The sequence below is a fragment of the Cebidichthys violaceus genome, unplaced genomic scaffold, assembly GCF_023349555.1.
Source record: "Cebidichthys violaceus isolate CVI_PGR_0920_01 unplaced genomic scaffold, fCebVio1.0.p SCAF_23, whole genome shotgun sequence".
In the NCBI taxonomy this organism is placed as follows: Eukaryota; Metazoa; Chordata; class Actinopteri; order Perciformes; family Stichaeidae; genus Cebidichthys; species Cebidichthys violaceus.
This window is the reverse complement of record NW_027176406.1, coordinates 374196-395632: the sequence shown is the minus strand read 5'-3', so window position 1 is coordinate 395632 and position 21437 is coordinate 374196. Positions and strand designations below refer to the sequence as shown.

The following is a 21437-nucleotide window of genomic DNA, read 5'->3' as shown; positions in this document are numbered from 1 at the left end:
TGCAGCCGACACAAAGCAGCTCCCATCCATTAATGTGAGCACAACCTGTCTCCAGACTCCGCCACACGGAACAAAGCGTCAGGACAGACAGGAAAAAATACAACAGGAAAGAAGCCCCCAGACAACATGAATACAAAATCACACGCAGCTGCTGAGGTTAGAGCTCAGACGGACAGACACACACACACACACACACACACACACACACACACACACACACACACACACACACACACACACACACACACTGAACCAGACGCATGTGTACCGGCAGCTTTTTGGAGATGGGAGAGGCACAACTCAAGTGGACCGGTCAGCATGAGAGTCACCTTTCATCCCCTCACGCCGGGCCGGCCTGACCTGAACCCCGTCCAGATGTGAGGGAGGAAGTTCTCTCATGGACAGAGACTGAAGAAAAAGAAGAAGACGACGCAGGCTTGGATAATGTTGTGTGGTCTGGTTCAGGTTTGCACGCCCCGCCGTCATCCGTCTGTTTAAAGGGATTTCTAAATATGGTCGCCACATTTGTGTCTTTTATTTTCACTCTTACAACCTTAACATACGTCCATGTCACTTGGATACCAAAGAGGCATTTGGGTTTAACTGCTACCCCATGGCGACATGTCAAAATCAGACGACGGTTAATGAGTTCCAGTGCGACTCGGTTCACTTGCCAAAGGGGCCTGATAAACAGCGAGTAGGAGGGTGAGGTCGTGGACTTGTGTGTGTCTAACAGGCGAGCGTATTAGCCTTCTGTGGGCTGCTTCAAGGCGAGGGAATGGGACGAGTGGAGGCGCGCGGACGGACGAGGACGGCAATTACATTAGGGAAGAGGAAGAAGTGAGCTTTTGCGAAGCTTAAAGCTCGCTGCAGGAAGCCAAATTTACAGGAGGATGAGGAGCTTTCTCGGCGTTGCGGTGAGATAACGCGGCGTGAGAGAGAGGAGGGGAAAGCGCGAGTTAGCGGTCCCACACCACACCTCCTGCAACAGATGGGCTTTGAGGACTCGTGGGGGGTTGGCTTCAGTCAGAACAGAAGACAACTCACTACTTGTGGAGCTGTGGTGCGGGTGTTGGATAGCCCCTGAGCTCACCATAATTGATGAACAGTGTGGTCCACATTAAGTGACATGCGCCGTTGGTTGTAAGTGGGTGCGATGATTGGGGGGCCTTTTGAAGCCGGGGGGGCCGCGGGGCTGTGTTTGAACCGTCAACAGAGACCCCTTTTCTCTGTAAAGGACACCAGCCTGCGGTTTGGTCGCAGAGCTCGGCACACACACACACACACACACACACACACACACACACACACACACACACACACACACACACACACACACACACACACACACACACACACACACACACACACACACACACACACAAGCAAATATGCAGACAAGCACACATACGTTACCCTTCAGTAGTATTACAGGGTTTGGGGGGAGGTGATTGTATTATTCCTGCTCCAACACTGACTTAATTCAAGGCAGATCTGACCCGAGCTCGTTCCTCGCCACTCCTGCTCTATTGGATCAAGTCTTAATCCCGCCCTCGCCACATGAATGGGAGACACAAAGAGGAGCCGCACTCACTCCTGCCACAGACATCAAATGTCACTCAGGTCCATATGCTGTCATGCAGCTTCTGATGGGTATCGCCGTGTCATGTGAAAGCCGAGGGAGCTTAATGGAGGCCGGGGGAAGACCGGAGCTGGAGACAGACAAGAAGGGGAGGGGGGGGGTTGGAGCCATGTCTCTTGAATGCAGTACGCGCCATCAAACCTGGAACTGATCTCCTGCCGCCCTGTTGTTTTCGCAGATCCACAAGCCCCACACATCCTCCGCCAGGAAAGCCAGAGGAGCCTATCCGTGACACCACTTCAGAGTCGCTGCGCACAAAACAGTCTCTAAATAGGAACGTCCTGGGAGACACGTTACAGTAAGCTATGACTAACAAACCCAAAGCACCTCAAAACAACACTGGGAAGGGTCCAACTTCCGTCACGGCCACACGAGCTCGCGCTCTCAGCCAAACACATAATAACTCTCGCTCGAGGGCCAGTTATTGTCATATCTTTTCAAAGGATGCCAAACCCAAAACACACGCTCCACTCGCACACGACCTTGAGCTAACTAGGGATTCCGACGTCTGCGTGCACCAGCCGGCAGATCGCGAGGGCAGAGGCACTTTGCGGTGGTCTCCATGTTTGGTGTGTGTCACGGTCCGGCTCCCACGCACTGGAAACATGGAGGCCCCCGGGAGCGGCGGGTGCTACTGAGGCCCCCCTGATCCTCCAGGGGAAGACTTGTCCTTCAATCTCCATCTGAAATGAGAGACAGGCCATTGGTGCACAGGGATGGGCCTCTGATTTGTTCTGTGGTCCCTTTGAAACCGTCCTGCATCCTGCAGACGAGGGGCGAGAGGGAAAACATCAAGTAAACAGGACAGGCAGGATGGAGGAGAAATAGGATGAAGATGTGCAGCTGCAGTGGCTTTCCTTTGCCCCAGAGAGGGCAGTGGAATCAATGTGGGAATGATAAGGTGGTGTCAAGAAGTGGGGATTTTTTTTTCACATGCAATGACTCTGGTGCAATCTCACCATTTTCCTGAAGCTCAAATAATAGTATCTGTCAAAGGAAAAATCTCTATGATAAGTATGTTAAAATCCACGGGCCTTCAACGTCAAAAAGTAAATCGCAAGTGTTTCTGAACAACCATGTCGGAGCGGATTCGCTGTCAGATGAGCAGTGATCAAAGAATATGTGGAATCCCTCCCTTAACACAAATGTGTTTTAGCTTGTGCATGGTTTGTGCACAGGCGCGGGCCGGAGAGCGAGAGAGAGGGAGAGTGTGTGAGAGACAAATCGTGAGAGAAAAAGACAGATTGTGGTGGCTTTGATGTGCGCTCGGAGCTCGGTCCTCAGAATAGATAGGTGGTGGTGGGGGGGGGGGGGAACGCAGTATCACAGGACAAATGTCTCTCTGCAAAACCACTACAGTAGAAGCGTGTGTGGAACTTTGTGTGCGTGTTTGGCACTATAATTCACAAATGACTTACACGCACACACACACACACACACACACACACACACACACACATATCCGTGTGTGCAGATTATGGAGATGTCAATCACTGGGAGTGATGAAGTAGAAAGAAGTTTTTTTCTCTCCCTTCAGTATCCTCTAGCAGGGCAGAGACAACTGACACGCCTTTAAAGGGAAACAAAACAGCCCCCCCACCACCACCACATCTAAATCTTGTTGTATTCTCTTTTCCTCTGAGGAAACTTGTGTGATCACAACTCTGCCACCAATGTGCTCCCCATATGTGCACTCTTTTGGGGTTTTTTTGAGGAATTTTGGCTTTTGGGCACATAGCTATGTATCTTTTCGTTGTTCTAGGTATCCTGCATATTAAGGGAAGGCTGTATTTGAGCACTGACTTGATGGCTTTCTTTATCAATAGCACGCACAGCGGTGTTAAGAAAAATAGGGTCTCAATCGGTGGTTCTGATGTACCCCAACAGCCATATCAGAGGAACTCAATGACCCGTTTATCAACGCCGCCAGTCACGCTCCAAAGTTATTTTACACTATTATATGTAAAAGTGGTACATCACGACATTAGTTTTCATCCAACTGTCATTGTTTATCTTGGTTTGGGCAGGTTTGCATATTATCCCTTGGACATATTTATCCACGACTTTTAGCCAAATATTTCAACTTATAACCCATTTCAACCATTTACTGACCAGTTCTAGCTTGTATTACTTTTAGCTTCCGACATTCATCTGTTATTTTACATCTTTTATTTAAATAATTGATCTACTTCCATCACTTTGTCATCATTGATCCATTACCGTTAGCTAGCTATAACTTATCCAACTGTTTGTCCCCTTTATTGTTACAACTATTAGCTAACTATATTTCAGCCATTTTTCATTTTTGTAAATCATTTAAAAATAAATTGATTGAGTACTTTTATCTTTGTCAATATTTATCCATTACAGTTAGCTACACCTTCTTCAACTCCATTACCTTTAGTTGTTGCAACTATTCATTGGCTCCTTTTAGCTTTTTCATTATTATCATTATTGTTAGCAAACTACTTTAACTGTTTATCATTTCTTTTAGCTTTTGCACCATTCATCTAATACGTTACCTGGCAATTTCAACAGTTACTCCATTTTTTAAAATTAATTTCATCCTTTATCCGCTACTTTTAGCTTTGTCACCATTTATCCATCACTGCTAGCTAATTACTTCAACTATCTATTACTTCTAGCTAACTAAAATCTTAGACTGCAGGTTGGCTAACTAGTTTTTTATATATATAAAATGTATTTAATTATTTATTTTTAAATTAAATCATGAATTGTATTTGGTTCAGATTAGTTGAGTTACTTCACAATATTTTCAGGTACTCCCTGGCAATTTTGTTCTTACCTACCCCCTGTGGTACAGTACCTAACGGGCTCAAACACTAACCCACTTACTCGGCGTAAACAGACCCTGCAGATATGAAGCACATCAAGCAACGACAATGTTTTTTCAATCTAAATTCTAAGATTACTTCACTTTTTTTGCATCGGGGCCAGACCCCAGTCACAGCCAACATCTGAATACATCATCACTCACTGAAATATTACAGACATCAGAAAACTCACAAGCAGCGGTGGTTTGAGAAAATGAAGCCACGTATCCACGCGGCACCGTCTAATAATTAACGGATGCTGTGACTCAACATGGTCACAGCACGGTAATTATCGGAGGAGGCTGTCATATTTATTTAACTAGGAAGCTAAGACTGCTGAAGTCCAGCCATGTCGTATGTTAGATCGTGTCAGATTGAAACCATGCCACATTAAGCTGATCCCCCCCCCCCTCCTTCCCCTGTCCCCGTTGAGGCAGGGTGGTCTTTGCTCTAGTGTGTGTATGTGTGTGTGAGACTGTCACAACACACAACATGACCCCCAGAAAATCTCTAACATACACACTAATTCCGCTCAGACACGCACATCTAGACCTCGCGCGCACACACACACACGCACACGCACACGCACACGCCAAACTCTGTCCCGTCTGCAGGGACAGCAACAACAATGCTGCCATTGACACTGACCCTAACCTCCATCCCATCTCTCCATCCCCCGGCCCTCATCACCCTCCCACGTTGCCCAGGGCCCAGAGCCGGCCACGGGGCCGAGAAATGCGGTTCAGGTGCAGGACTCTGCTGTTTCCAATTAGCGGGGTATAAATTAGCGTCGCTCTCTCCTCTCCTCTCTCCAAACATTGCTGTCTCTTCATCCTTGTCGACCCTCCACACTTCACTCTGCGTCTGACCTCCCGCCTCTACCGCTCCGACACATAAATTCACCTCCTTTATGGCTCTTGTCGGCAACCTCTGCACTCCCCTAACTCACCTCGGTGCTGTTAATGTGCACTGCATTTGGTATAAAAACCCTCCGTTTTCAGTCAATGGGAGTATAAAACCATTGCCATATATCTGACTTTGAAAAGGAATATAACTTTTGGTTTTACTGTACAGTCTGGTTACTGTAACTGAGATATTTCACAGAGGACAAGGACATAGCCTGACACATGCGCTCCACATTGCAGAGAGGCCGATAAGGTTACACAGAGATTCAATTACTCTCTGAGAGGAAATGTAGCTTTATTCCTGGACTTATTACGCAGTGCGTTTGCAAGCTTTTTCTTCCACAGGTCAGTCTGTTAAACTGAGTGTTATTTTTCCAGGGCGGAGAGATCAGCCGCAGTGTAGCCAAGTAGGACCTGAGGTCACCCTGGCAGTGAGAGTTCACATCTGTTCAAATAAATCCTCCACTGTGCGATCGGCAGTGAAAACACACACACACACACACACACACACACACACACACACACACACACACACACACACACACACACACACACACACAGTGGTGGAAAGTAATGAAGCATTTTTACTCAAGTATTTTACTTGAATACAAATTAGAGGGACATGTACTTTACTCGATATTTATTTCTCGATATTTATTTGACAGATTTGATTATTATTTACTTTTCGGATTAAAATTGCACCGAACATATGATGAGATTATAAAATATGATGCAATATTTTGCTTTGCTATTAAACTGGTGATTCCCAATCAGCGTTAGGCCTACTGGTGCTTGTACTTATGCAGCGGCCAGTGGGCATGAGGAAAGGCCGTGTGCGTTCAGTACATGTTGCACTTGAGTGCCTGAAAACAATTAGCAGAAAAGTTAAAACTGTCAGCTTAAAGTAATGCAAACGAGGTTGAAATAAAAAAAAAAAAAGTGGAAGAGAATGGATAAATGGTTGAAATGCGTAGCTTCTGCCAAATGGGCATATGGATGCAAACGTGACCAAAGCAAACACTGACATTTAAATTGTATGAAAACAATATCCACTTTTATGTATTTAATAGTATCAAAATACTTTTTCGGCTCTGTGTACACCATTTTCCTACCTTCCTCTTGGACGCGCGCTTAAGATCTGTCACCCGACGTCCAGAAATGTCCTGAATACTGCAAAAAGAGAAAATACAAGCTTCAGGTTTCCAGGGTCTTTGCAGATACAGACATCGCCACACACTTCTAGTGAGTCAGAATTTATGTTAATACATAGTTTCTTTTTGTGGAAAATCCTACTCGTTGTGCCTTTCAGTACAGGGTCTGAATAATACCTCCAACATTGTAAGAATGCAATGCAGAAATGCCGATAAACGCACTCAAACACTTCAACACGCATTCTCTCATGAAAGCACACACACACGCTACGGAATAAGAAAATAGAAGAAAAAAAAAACACTTGAAAAGTAACAAGCTCCATAACAATAATTCATCACTCCTTTTCGCTTTTTTCTTCTTCTTTTTTTACATTCCTGACTTTGGCACCTGTCATGTGTGTGTGTTTTTTTCTTTTTACAAGCTCAGGCTGCTGTTACAGAGAACACAGCACACGGGAGGGAAATTTACAGAGCGTGTCCTCCCCAGGCCGTGCTGCGTTCACAGGGATCAAATACTCCCAAGGTGTAGCGTGTGTGTGTGTGTGTGTGTGTGTGTGTGTGTGTGTGTGTGTGTGTGTGTGTGTGTGTGTGTGTGTCTCTCCTCTCCGCTGCTGCTACCACCACCAGAGCTGCTGCCATAGTCATTTTTACAGAGCCCAAGACCTCAGGGTGCCCTTTGAGTTTTCTCTTTATGAGCTCCAGCTCATCCCATGACTTGTAGAGAAAACAAGAGCTGAACAGGCTTTTATAGGACTCCGGGGGGAAAACACAAAGAAGGAGGCAGGGAAAAAAAAACAACAATAAATGAGAGAAAGTGAGTTTGAGGCTGCTGCCGTCTGAAGGATGGCAGCAGAGAGGAGTTTAAAGTGTTGGACAGAACGTGGCCCCCGTTTTACTGAAGCTTCACCCTTCGGCTGCCTGGAAGAAAAATGGTAGAAAAAGAGGTGATGAAGATGAAGAGAAATGGAGAGCAGGCGCGAGGAGGGGCGTGAACTTTCCCCCACCGACGCAAGCCCACTTATGTGGGCTCCCTCCTCCACGGGAGTTCCGAGGATAAACACGGCTGTCCGTTTAACATCCTTCACCTCTTCTCCTGACCTCGTTTCATCCATCCTCATGTCCAGCCTTCTCTCTCTCTCAAACACTTTCTCTCCTTCATTCCTCTTGGATCCTTCCCTTCTCTCTCTCTCTCTCTCTCTCTCTCTCTCTCTCTCTCTCTCTCTCTCTCTCTCTCTCTCTCTCTCTCTCTCTCTCTGTCCAGATGTTTGGCCCGGCAGCAGCAGCAGACACAGTGAGAGAGAGGACCTGCGGCTAAGTGGTGGAGATCTCCAGCGTGGACTGGAATGCTGACCCCTCTATCCATCTCCATCAGCGGGGACGCATTTGTTTGACTTGAGATGTGATTGTGTTTTCTCTTCCCCACACCTGCAGCTTCCTCTGAACCATCTCACCCCCCCCTCCCCCTCTTTTGGCCTCTCTCTGGACTCTCACCGATCAATTGCTTTAACTTGGAAAAACACTCGTCCAGCTGCTACTGCTTTTCCTCATGTGTTGTATTTTTTTCTGCAGGCGTTTTTTCTTCTTCTTCGGGGAGCCAACCTGCAGAGCGGCATCTCGGCAAACATTTAAATTTTAATCCGATGAAGTCGTGAAAACGGAGTGGGCGTGCTCGGCCCACTGACAGCTCCTGTCTCTTTTGGCTGTTTGTTGTCACTTCCGCTTTGATTGACTGCTGGGAAAAGCAGGCCTCTGGGGGGAGGTAGCGTCGTTATCGGAGGCGAGCTCATGTGGGATCTGCGTAAAATAATAAGCCTCCTCTGTGTTATGATCCTCGGAGGGATTGCGACTCTCAACAATCTGCGGTTTTGGTGAGGATCAAACGCCTCCTCTCTCTCTCTCTCTTTTTTTTTTTTTTTTTTTTATTCATCATGCAGCAAACGCGGCTCTCATTAGTCAATGGCACTCAGCAAGTTGTAGCGTCTAATTCTGCGGGGCCGCCCAAAACTTATCACCCTTCATTTCAACATGGTGGGCTGCCCCTTCGCCGAATCCCTCTCAAGCCGTTCCAGACGTCTGACAACAGCCACATTTATTTATTGACTTCATTCCGCTTACGGGGCGGCCTTTAACAGCTCCCTTGAGTGATGCAGAGTTAATGTAGAACTGTTCATTGCTCGCGAGTGTTTTTTTCACTCCTCCTCCAACCACCACCTCCTCTCCCTCCTTTTAAACTGTTCTCTTAAGTGTTTAAACACTCGGGTAATGACGTGCTGTTGTGGAAGCGAAAAACCATGTGGGATAAAAAAAAGAAAAACATCCATGTGGGCTTTTCCCCCCGAGGAGAGAGTGAACCACCAAGGATGGGATGGGAGTGAGGAAGGCCCTGTTAATCAAAATGAATGAGCGCCTCTCAGGGCCCTCGTGTCGACGAGGCCACAGAGGAGGACCTCTTCCCCCCCCCCCCCCACCCGCTTCAGGAACATGACGCTCTGGGTGTAAAGAGAGATCCAGACGTTCTCCTGCACAAACCCATCGTCAAACTGAACTGCCTCGCTGCAGATATTTCATCGGCAACTTCCTTTTTGCTCATCTTTCCAGCATCAAGTACACAGCAGGTCAGAATACCTGAAACCGTTTTTGTATTTTTATTTTATTTAACTTTGACGTCAGTTCCCAAGCTTTAATTTCAAATACGCAGAGCTCACAGCTAAAGGTGCTCAATACGAGATCGGGAGCATTTCTATTTCCTCTCGCACAGCGTGGCGAGGGCTGAACCAGCGGCTCGCGGCTAACAGTGCTAACAGCGCTAACGACGCAAAAAGCTAACGGTGTTCACCAGAGGGGGAACCGGAAGGTGAATGCTCCCACGACGACACAGTGGGTCAGGTTGGTGGCCGTGAGCGAGCCGGTGGGACATCCTCACAAATGCACGAACATGCACTAAAAGGCACAGCTATGTCAACACAGCCAACACTCCACTTTATCTTTACAAAGAAAGTAGGTGTCTGCTGCTACATCTGAATATTGAATGTAGCACCTTTTTAAAGGCTTTAATCCCCCAAGCCTTGAATTTCAAACGTTTCTTGTAAAAAAATAAGTAACTTAAATGTAAATATAAATGTTTTAGCTGCTTTACTTTTCATTTCAAGAGAAAGGCCTCTCATTCAGTACTTAATTTCATTTTTCCATTGCAGCTAAATTAACTTTAACAGTTGAAATAGTTTAATCTAATAATTGTGGCTGCTTGGATTTCTCTTTTAAATAAGCACACACACCAGGTGTAACAAGTCAACAGTCTTTTCACATTTGCAGAGGTATGATTGCCCAGAATGGCTTCATGAATAAAATATACAAATGACTTGGCAACCCAATTCTGGAAAACAAAGCACAATGACGTGTGAGTGGTTTTGGTTCGGTTACAAATGTAAGCGCTCTCCGATAAACAGTCCAACACGTGGTGACTCTGTGCTGATGCATTCATATACAACAAATAAACATGACAAGCCTCCTCCTATAGCTTCAAAAGAGAAACAGGACCGCAGTGTCTCAGATGGTTTTCAACATGGTGCTTCAAGGAATAGTTTGACATTTTGAGGAAAAACCCTTATTTTGATTCTTGCTAAACATTAGATGAGAGGATTGAAACAACTCTCATGTCTGTGTGGTAAATATGAAGCTACCACCAGTAGCCGGCTAACTCCGCTTAGCATGAAGACTGGAATCAAGGGGAAACAGCTACTCTGGCTCCGTCTAAAGGTAACAAAATCCTCTAAAGCTCACTCATTTTATAAACATAAACATTTTGTATCGTGTTGGTTTAATCCATATCAAAACAATGTTTAAAAACAAATCTAGGCTAGCTGTATCCCTCTGTTTCCAGGCTTTATGCTAAGCTAAGTTAGCTGGCTGCTGGCAAGTGTGGTATCAATCTTGTTACCTAACTCTTAATAAGTAAGTGAGCTTATGATCCCAAAATGTCAATCTTTTACTATAAAAGAAAGACATTCATTAAACCAAATTCCTAGACATTTGTAAAAAAGTAACTTCTGTTTTTCGAGATTCCCCTGAGCCTGACAATGTCCACAATGATCACAGGCTTCCTCCTTTTGAAAACAATATCAAGATATCTTCAGCGCAACTTTGACTTGAATAAGCTGTCACTGCCCAATAATAAAGCCGGACTGTAGCTTAGGAAGTGCACCTTGGAGAGGAACATAGCTAAGGGTTAGGGTTGCATTACAGTGATCAGAAGTTCCTAAATTATTTATGTAAAGAGAAAATAAAAGTGAGCCAAGCACAGAACTTTGAGGTACTCCTTTAGTAAGTCAGTTTGTGGCCATTGACTTTCTTTGACTTCCACTGACATGAGCCCTCAATTACACTACTGCTTGTTATGAAATGGCCTTAAGGAATATTCAGCTGTTTATTTTATTTTTTTTGCAACTGACAGTCAGCTGGAGACAGATTTTATCTCCCCTAAAACAAAAGAAATATGAGCTATTTCCAGTCTCTTCGGAGGCCAAACAGAAATTGTGTTAACTTGAAATAGAAGAGGAGACATAATCACCCTTATTTCATTAAGACAGACATAAATATCGGTGGCTACGGCTTACATAACCCAGCAGTTATCTTTGCATTGCCGTCTTCTGCCTTTTGAGGCTCATCATGCTTTTGCCGTTTTTCCTTTTCAACCGATTGAATTCACTCTCTCTCCCTCTCTCCTCTCCCCGCTGTAGCTCCGACAGCGTTTCACAGAACGCCTTCAACTCAGCAGCTTTTTCAAATTTGGGGCTTGCGACACTCAGCCAAAAGCCGCAAATTACCCCCCTCTAGCAGCAGCGAATTAGGAACAATTTTGTGTTAGCTATAAAAGAGGGAGAGAGAGAGAGAGAAGTGAGGGGAAAATATAGCTTACACCAGGGACCACCAACAGAGGCAACATGGGATGAACGGCTCGTTGGCCGACAGTTTGGGTGGCAGGGCGGTGCTAGAAAGCAGCCTCAGTGATCTTCAGAGCAATCAATCCTATCATATCACATCTACATAGTATGGCACAACATCCATTACCGAACACAAAGGCCTGAATTAGTGGATTTATGTTGCTGTTACAGGATGTTTGCAGGCCTATGAATTGGCTTTACAGTCCTCTGAGCACACAGAGACCTGCATGATAAAAGAAAAAGTTATTCACTCTGGTGACACCGAAGGGGAAAGGATTCGTATGAAGTGACAATCCACCACCTGGAATTTTCATTCTCTCTTTTCGAAGAGGGTGGGATTTTTTCCCCCCACTATGCGGTTGGTCTTTAACTCGGAGCATTAATGTAAAAAGGGGTCTTTTTCTTGTTTCTTACTAAGCGTGAGGTTTGGCATGCCAACCTAATCTGGCCTCCATTGAGCCAATCCATGTTTTTCCCATTCTGGCACCCTTCTCTGTGCTCCCTTTTAAAATCCATTTCCAAGTTGTAATATGCCACTGCAGACGTTACTGAGGGGAGAAAACCAAATGAGAGAGAGAGAGAGAGAGAGAGAGAGAGAGAGAGAGAGAGAGAGAGAGAGAGAGAGAGAGAGAGAGAGAGAGAGAGAGAGAGAGACGGCTATGTTCAAAGCGCTTCATGGCGATGGCTGGTGCGGAAGGCAGACCACTTTGTCTTCCTCAGAGATCAGTCGGAATCAGGTTGAGGTTACCGAGGCTCATTAGGCCGCGCACCGACCGCCGGGCCTCGGACTGTGCGACTGTAATAAGAGCCGGCGCGGTTCTGGCCTGACCCCTCTCTGACACATCTTGGCCCAGATGTTAATTGTGCTTCCTGCTCCCCCTTTTGATTAACAGAGAGTTTAAAATCTTTGTTTGCACGGCTAATGGCTCTCATTTGGTGCAATAAGTGGTTTTGGGGCTGCCGTGGGTGACATCACGCTCCCCGCTGCCTTTGATCTCGGGCCTGTAAGGGGGCGAGCGTCGCTCTCCGGTAGTTGGACGCCTTGTACCTGCGAGCGGGCGTACCTCCCATGCGGGCACGTGGTGTTGGTGGTACACAGAAACCTGGAGAGGGGATGTGGTGGTAAAGCCAAGCTCCATGGGCATGAGTTCTCCAGCTGGGGAACAGTGAGGCACCACGGAGATTGAAATAAAAAAAGAGCGACAAGAGGGTGAAATAAAGATCGGCTGCTTCGCGGGCGTTTTGGGAAACAGATGTCGTCGAGTAGAATCTTGAATGCAACTGAGTATTTTTCTGAAGAGGGCCAAATGGAGCGGTGCTTTTCCTCCAGAACCAGGCTGGCAGAGACGAGCCACGGTCTGAGGGTAAGAGTAGAATATCTTAGAGGTTTAACATAGTTGGGTTTAATCGGATATTACGAAGACATAACGTTCAAGTTTAGGAAGTAGAGAAGTCACAGGCATATTTTTGGTTCACGAACTCTTCCATCAGATCATTGACTTGCTTTTTTTACGGTTTGCTCTCAGTTATCCGGTGTTTGTTTTTCCTTTCCACCTCTGCATTTCTCCATCCTTGCCTCGTTTCATCTCCATTTTATTGTCCCCTCTGCCCCCAGCTGCAGATCTCTCCTCTTTCCCTCTGTTTTCTCCCACTCCCTCCGAGCGCGTGGCTGAGGTGTGAGATCATTCTCCTTCTGGGTGGCTTTCCTGCTATATGTCACTGTCATCTGTTGGCACCGAGGCTTGAGGGGGGGTCCCCTTTTCCAAAAACACGCCGCACTCCGCTTCACCACCCTGAGCATAATAAATTCTTGGGCACGAGACCGGAGAGCGGTGCACACCAGCGGAGCAGCGTGTTTTACTGGGCTTGGCAGGGTAACGCATAGACCGGTGAGAGAGGGAAAGCAGAGAGAGAGGTAAAGGGGGGTGCGGGGGGGTGGGGGGGGGGGGGGTGGGGGGGGTGGAAGATTTATAATTGAATAACTCCCCAAAGCAGGGCAGCGGGGATTGGCCCTGCCAGGAAAAGCAAACGCCAAGGGGGCGAGTGAGGCCCGTGGAAATCAGCCATTAAAGTGAGAGGAGAGCCTCAGCTCCGCGATGGGCCTCAGCAGCAAGGTGAGAGATTTACTAATGATAACTGAAAAACCACAACACCCCTCATACGCTCCAAACTCTTGATTCTACAGCCGCACAAATCAACCTCCTGAAATACTGAGGCCAACACCAATAAGTCTCCGGAAATCAGGTGTTCAGTTACACACACTAAAAAAATGACAATAAAGAGTTCACTTTATCCAGCACCAATGGGTCGTCGCCTTTTATAACACGCTTGAGTTATTTTACCAGTTTTATTTTGAAACTGTCCGAAATGTACGGTAGTCCAACATTAACTGCATGACACTCAAAAATGCGCAGGACGCACAGTTGTGTTTTTTTTTTTTTATTAGCAATCAGTAACAAATAGTGGCACTTATGTTTTTAAAGAGAGAAGTTGATAACAGTTTGAAACCATAGCATTCGCTTTGGGTAAATGACCCGAAAGTCTGTTTCTTTATTGACCCAACACAGGAGGTCAAACATTGACCCAGTCCAAGACATGGGCTTATTTTGAGCCTTTAAAAGAACAGCAATATAAAAACAGCACCAACACTGGGTCAACCCATTGTTTTGGGGTTTCTCCCCATGGGTACCGGGTGAAGTTAACCCAGCGTTGCAGATTTTTTTTTAGTGTGTCGGCAGCCTAAAAACTCGCATAAAAAAAAGCAGCGGGCTATAAGTCAGGGAAAATATTTGAAGGGAATTCATTCCAAATCATGCATTTCAACCTCTGCGGAACAACACAGACGCATTGTTTTTCCTGTCTCGACTCAACTCGCAGGGGGTCGTCCCAGAATGCAGCGCTCTCTCCCCACTTGGACTCTGAGTCTGCGCTGTGGAAGCAGAAGGCAGCGAGGCGGGGCGCTCCACCGATGAGTTTATCTTGCCTGTTTGGCTTGGCGTTGGCGAGCAGGAGAGTGAAAGCGCGGAGCGGCGGCAGCGTTAGGCATGAATGGAGCTCTGGTGGAGCCGACTCACTTTTCCCAGGGAAAAGGAGCTCCACATCAGAGGGGATAACTCAGCACTGATAGTCCGCCCCAAAACCCGAGCAGAAACACTGCGGCGGTGTAACACGCCATGCACCACTGACGGGTCGTCACGTAAAAGTTCATTCATGGTGTGCACTCATGGGGATGAATCTTAATATGTGGTGACACATTCAATTACAAACACGACCCCCCCCCCCCCCCCCCCTTTGTGTCCAACGCTGAGAGACTTTGCAGATGACATTGAATCCAACTCGCAAAAGATATACTATAAAGTACGGTTGCAAACAGGAACATCTTGCTGGGAAAAAAAAAGGAGCTTTTGCTCGTAATAGAAGTGTGGATTTAATAAAGCATGTCACACTCAATGACGCACAAAGGAAGAAGGAAAGTAAAGAGACTTTAAGCAGTTTGCTGGCAACTTTCACCTCCTTCAGGATGGAAAACTGATGTGCAGTCACAGCAACACAGACACACACACACACACACACACACACACACATAGACAGGCCTGGGGTGTCTGACTTGCTTATTTTATCAGGTGCACCGGCTTCTCCCCCTCCCCGCCTGCAAATCAGTCACAAAGACAAAGATGTCTTCTCCTTCTTCTGATGCCCTTTAAGGAGATTAACATTGTTGTGTCTTTCCTGACCACGATGTTCAACCATATCAAGCTGCACCAAAGTGACACATCCTGTTTACATCCTGTGTACGTGTGTGTGATTGTGCAACAGGACTTATTGCCTGCTATATGGATCACATGCTAGTTTTTCCACGGTTCCCACTTTTCAGTTACAGAGTAACAGCCCTGCTCTGTATCGCATCTCCATATTTAGTTGTGACATTTTACCTCACACACAAGCAAATCACTGAAAGTGAGTGGGGAAAAAAAAAGAAAAACATACACACGTTCGACTGTATGTTTGGTTTTTCCAATCAGATAAGTTCTAATAGCAGAAGTGGTGCAGCGCCGTGTGATATGAATCTCATGTCGGATCAGTTTGAACCGCAGCTCTCGCCGCACTGTTTAAGATTAGCAGTGCAAATATCAGACATTTGGTTGTGACAAAAAAAAAAAAAAAAAAAAAAAAAAAAAAAGAATATATAGAAAACCTCAAAACAGATTGAATTAGATCAAAAACGGGCCCAACTGTAAAAAAAAATCTCCCGGATCGGAGCGAAGGGAAGCCAATGAGAAAGTGTGCTCTTCTTGCTTAGCAGCTCACCATCAGGTAACAATCTCTTTATTTGTTTCAGGCCCTCACTGGGTGCCAAAGTCTGCTAAAGGACTGAGCGTGTGGTGTGATCCATCAGGCCCGTCCAAGAGCTTCAGAGCAGTAATCCATCTAAAGCAGACTCGAAATAGAATTAAATAAATACTTCCATGCTCTGAAACCCAGAATTATTTAACTACTGTCATTCTCACCGTAAAAGAAGCGACTCAAATGGAAAAAGAAGGAAGAGGACAAAATAAATGGGATAATCTGATAGCACAGAGAAATGGGCGGAGAGTTTTTGGGACAGATTTGGTAAACTACTGATTTATCGTGTGTGTGTGTGTGTGTGTGTGTGTGTGTGTGTGTGTGTGTGTGTGTGTGTGTGTGTGTGTGTGTGTGTGTGTGTGTGTGTGTGTGTGTGATTTCACCTGGACACACACACACACACACAGAAATGAGCGTATTTGTTTTAGTTAGATGATGGATTATGGTTTGATTTAATTAAGATGAATTTGGTTCAGCTTTGTAAGCAGCTCAACCTTCATACATCAGGATGTAAATGGAAAAATAAACCAGTTATAAGTCAGGCTGCTTGGATTCCTCTGTATGTTATATTGACAATTTATAAACTACAAATATTAACTTTGGAGTTATTAATAAGATGAATTGCTGGATTATTTCTTCTTCTTTTTTAAAGAATAAATTGAAGTTATAATTGTTGCATCAGTCCATAATATAAATGATATGAGGAAGGCACCTCTTTAAAATCCATGATTTTCTGCTCAAACAGGACTTAGTGGCATTTTTTTTAAACTTCCAAATCAGAAATAGCAAAACAGTCGACCAACATATTTTCTACTTGACGTATACTAATACAACAACTAATGAGTGATGTACTAAAAACGGCTCTGGCGGTTTTATGATCTATGTGATTGAACAGATGAGAACTTTGACATGAAAATGTGTTGTACAGATTTTCTCGCGGGAGCAGTAGTGTGTGTGTGTGTGTGTGTGTGTGTGTGTGTGTGTGTGTGTGTGTGTGTGTGTGTGTGTGTGTGTGTGTGTGTGTGTGTGTGGCCCTGTGAAATAAGGCAATTATGGCCATGTCTACTTTCAGCGTTATATCCATGAACGCACACACGCGCGCGTTTAACTTCAGCTGCTCACAGATGTCCTGCTGAGGGTTTTGATCGTGGAGCTTTAGTGATATTAAGGTTTCATCCCGAAGTGTTACAGACTTTGACCGTGACACCTGGTCTGTCCATCACGCTGCTTTTCCCGTCATTTCTAACATGAAATATAATATTTCACAAGCATGTTTATACACATCAAATAACTCAGAGCATCTCAGTAATTGATAATTATGCGAATCACCGTCTAAACTGAAATGATCAACAAAGATGTATGTTGTTACGACTGTAATACAGTGGTTGTATTTTATGTGATCGATTATTTGAAGCGGAAGTAAATCACATGTTTAGGCCTCAGTTATTATTCTTCACCGATGTTTTTATGCTATTTCTTTGGCTGTTTTTACCCCTCTTGTTTGTCAATAGTCTATAATTCTCAACATTTGAATAAAGCTAATTCGGTTTATTGCCATGGTTAAATGAATTATTTAATTAAATCAGAATTAGTCAAAACCCAGGAACTGATATTAAAAAGACACGTGACATCTAAAAGCAAGTCTGGTGTTTTTTTTAGATACTCCATGAGATAAATAAACAGCTTCATATCACCACGTGGATTTTCACAAAATACAACTGAACGCAAGGTTTAAATATTCACTTTTATTTCTTTCCAGAAAATAAAGGAAACTCGTCATTTAAATATCTTTTAAAAAATGAAGATAATTCAAGATCGAAATAAAAAACACGTCTGCTGGAAGATATTTTTTTTTGCCAAAAAGGTGAAAAGCAGGAGATTTAAAAAACAACAACATATCTACAACATTCTTTGAAAGCAGATTCATCACACATCCGACGCTGGAGAAAATCTGCTTTAAATGTCTCTGTTACCTGAGAAAAACACGAGTTCATAGTCCGGCGGTATCGATAATTATTCATTGTTGGCAGCGTGGATGTGTTTGGCCAACTCCACGGTGCCACGCTGAGTCTGTAATTTCTGATACTCCTGGTGCAAACTGAGGAAGTGCGGAGCCGCCGCGGGGTGGAAGAGCGCGGGGGACGCGTAGGCAGCGCCGGAGGTCAGAGGGGAGGAGTACGCGGTGCACTGGGCCGGGGAGAAGCCTTCGATGCCGGGCTGCGCCTGGAGGAAAGCCTTGGCCGTGAGCGCGCCGCGGGAGAAGAAGCTGGAGAGCGCCGGCAGGATGCTGCTGACAGGTGGGATGGCGGCGGGCCCGCACGGCGAGTGCGCGTGGTGATGCAGGTACGGGTAGATCTCCAGACCGGGCAGCTGCAGAGCCGCCGCCGCCGCCGCGCTGAACCCGTAGGCGCCGTGCGCGAAGCCGTGCAGTCCGCTGGGCTCTAGGTGCTGCTCCTTGAGCGGGTCGAAGCGGAAATGCTGCCGCTTGAAGCGCTTCCTCCGCCGCAGGAAGCTCCCGTTCTCGAACATGTCCGAGGAGTTGGGGTCCAGCGTCCAGTAGTTGCCCTTCCCGGGGTTCCCGGGCTCCCGTGGCATCTTTATGAAGCAATCGTTCAGCGACAGATTGTGCCTGATGGAGTTCTGCCACGCGGGGAATTTCTCCCGGTAATACGCAAAACGCTGGCTGATAAAGTCGCATATCTCGCTGAGGGTGAGCCGCTTCTTCGGACTCTGCAGAATGGCCATAGTTATCAGGGCGATGTAAGAGTACGGAGGCTTCACCGACGCGGGACCTTTGCTTTTGGCCGCAGAAGGACACTCCGGCTCGGGGCTGTAGGTGTCCCGCTCTTTGCTCCGGCTGCTGAGAGTCTCGGCGCCGCGCTCCTGCTCGCTCCGCGACTCATCCAAAGGTAAGAGCTGCTCCTCGCCGCTGTCTTTGAGTCCTTCCCCTACTACGTCGATAACAATATCCTCCATGATTTCCAAACCCAATGTCATAGTAGATGTCCGCGGGGTGAAAGCCAGCACCACCTGCCAACAGGTGGGGGAGTGACGGCTCTTCTCTTTAACGCGATGAACAGATCTTTTTACGCACGACTCATCTCCATTCACAAAATAAAAAAAGGGAAAATCCGAGCGCAGCCCTCCTCCTACTCTTCAACAAACAAACTCTGCATACCGCAAGCGCCGATGTCCGTTATATTTCGGTGCTTATAGGCGCTAAAAAGGAGCGCTCAGCGAGTGATTTGTGCGTGAAGCGTAAAAAAGCGTGCGCGTCCTCCGAGATGTCCAGCATCATCTGTAACCTCGGTTGCTTTCCTGCGGGTCGGGTGGATGTGATGTCACGTTGAGGCACGAAGGAAACAGGATCCTGACCAATGAAAACGACGCGACGGGTACCAAGGAGGCCCGTACCAGCCTCCCACGGTGCTCTCTCATCATCGGAGCATCAGTGCCAAGTCCACGCGGACGCTGGAGAGCCGTTCAGGGAAAACATCCTTATGGGCAGGAAAATCTAATTTGGGAGTGGAGTTGTTGTCTTTGATGTTGACTAACAATAGGCCACATGGGAATAAAATGACGATTTTGGTCTCTAGCCCGCAGGCATCCGTGAAAAAACAAATATTTGACTTTTAAATTACAAGTTATTATTATAGTTTTTCCTCAAAATTATTCAATTTACTATTATTTCTTATTGTTATTATTGTAATTATTATTATTATTCAATATGTTTCTTAACACATTTTTAATTCTGTGTTTAAAAAAAGGAGACGTATTTGTTCAAAAATAACGCTTTTTTGTCATTTTACATTCACCCCAAAACAAGGAGGAAACTGTAATCTAATAGGAAATGATAAGAAAACACCATATTTCAATTTCAGATGATATACATTTTGGTGACAATAGATCACCATCCTGAATTAAAGACTTGGGGGGGGGGGGGGGGTCCCCAAACGCATCTACGTGAGGCAGGGATTTAGGCCTTAATCCCGTTCGAAGGCTTCAGCAGCCGCTCTTTGCGCAAACACTTGACGCACAATTACATGTTTTCAGACGTTGTTGATTTTGCCGCTGCCTGCCAGAATAATAACTGCGTCGCCTGCACGACGGCGGCTCCGTTGAATGAACTGAATACGCGCCTCGTTTGCTTGCGCCACTCGGGCTTTCGTTTCTCCTGAGAGAACCGTATCGATAAATATCACCATGTGTGAAATGGAGAAGGAATAACATTTGATGTTGCAGCCTGCACAACCTGAGCTCTGTGGGGTTAGAAACTCGACACTCTCCCAACGCGAACTTATCAAAGTCCGCCATAACCCCCCCAGTGGATTATCTCCCTTAATAATGGGCGACTGGAAGCAGAGTGGTGATATTGGGATGAAAGTAATAGATTTTCACTCGCTCAGACTTAAAAGAGAAGTGCAGAGAGGAGGGCGCTCTTGGTATTGTTGGGAGGCCTCTGGTTGTTTGTGTTTAATGATGGAGCCCTTTGTTGGGGATTCCCACATTTCCTGCCTCTAATCGTATTGATACCTCGGGGCAGAGTGGGGGGACTGGGTCCGGGCTGGGTGGGCTCTCTATACGGTACCAGCAAAGCTGCAGATGATTTTCCCAAATTCATCACGCATGTCTTCAGATTGGAACCAGGCCCCCCTCGTGCGCGTTGTGTGGTTCCAAATGAGACGAGAGCGCGGGAGCGTCAAATCGCTGCACAAGCTTCTAGGTATATGGCGCTATATAAAGCGACCGACATCACGTGAGACATTGAAGGGGACAAACGACTCAGGGGCGGTGATGGACATTTTCAGATGTCATTTTCACCAAACCTTCCTGCACATGCACGCAGCTGGTGTCGAATGCTTCCCCGATGTTACATTTACAGGTATGGCCTCCAATTTTGTATTATTTTGTATTTCTGGTAATTCCACAAGAACCCCCATCATAAAAGCTATGCGCCATTAAATGTGGGCTCCGCAGTCGCAGGTGTTTTTTCTTCAAGCTTTTTTTTTTTTTATGAAATGAAAAGACGAAATATGGAAACGTTCAAATCAATAAGGCCTTTTTTTTCTTCTTCACTCAGAAGCCATATTACGCACAGATTTAAACAATAACGAAACCCGCTATCTAACAAAAACAACCATTGCGGAGATCTTATTTGTTTTGCACCGCAGATGATGAATACGTTTGGAGAGCGAGCAGCCGCCAAAGGACTCGGTGTAATAACACGATTTGGCAGGAACTAAACAGGCCTGCGGGGATCTCACCGGATCACTCTGGATAAATGAACCTACATCCACGCAGGTCACGGAGCCGGGTTAGATGGAGCTGTTACGGGCTACTTCAGTTAAAAAATGTTTTCTTATCTCTGTGAAAACTTCAAGCCGTTCGCATGATTCAGAGAGCGATAAACATTTATTTTTTTTATTTTTTTTAAATGAGCGTGTTTTTCATTGGGAGACGTTGAAACGGCTTCAAAGAGGTTGAGGTTGTTTTCACACAATGCCCCCCTTCTCTCATCTTGATTCCCTTAAAATCTTGGCAGCGCGGTGGACAATAATATAACGTGTAATTTAAGGTATCATGAATCATAACTGCATGAAACGCAGTCAGACAACGGAGAG

General features: G+C 45.8%; 1 protein-coding gene across 4 annotated transcripts in view; it reads right to left on the bottom strand.

The window, feature by feature from the left end:
* Nucleotides 1-21437, bottom strand: part of foxd7 (forkhead box D7) — a 48549-nt gene that overhangs the window by 8123 nt on the left and 18989 nt on the right. Inside the window, exons 3-4 of one of the 4 annotated variants that reach the window (XR_011103637.1) lie at nt 6494-6551; nt 1394-2325 (exon numbers count right to left, since the gene is read on the bottom strand). Coding sequence is in view for 2 of the 4 variants with exons in the window: in XM_068719165.1 (XP_068575266.1) it covers nt 17830-18813 (984 nt within the window). In the remaining 2 variants the exon portion in view is untranslated. Of the gene's footprint in view, nt 1-1393; nt 2326-6493; nt 6552-17639; nt 19331-21437 lie in introns of those variants that run through there. The other 3 variants (XR_011103636.1, XM_068719165.1, XM_068719166.1) reach the window with 3 other exon arrangements.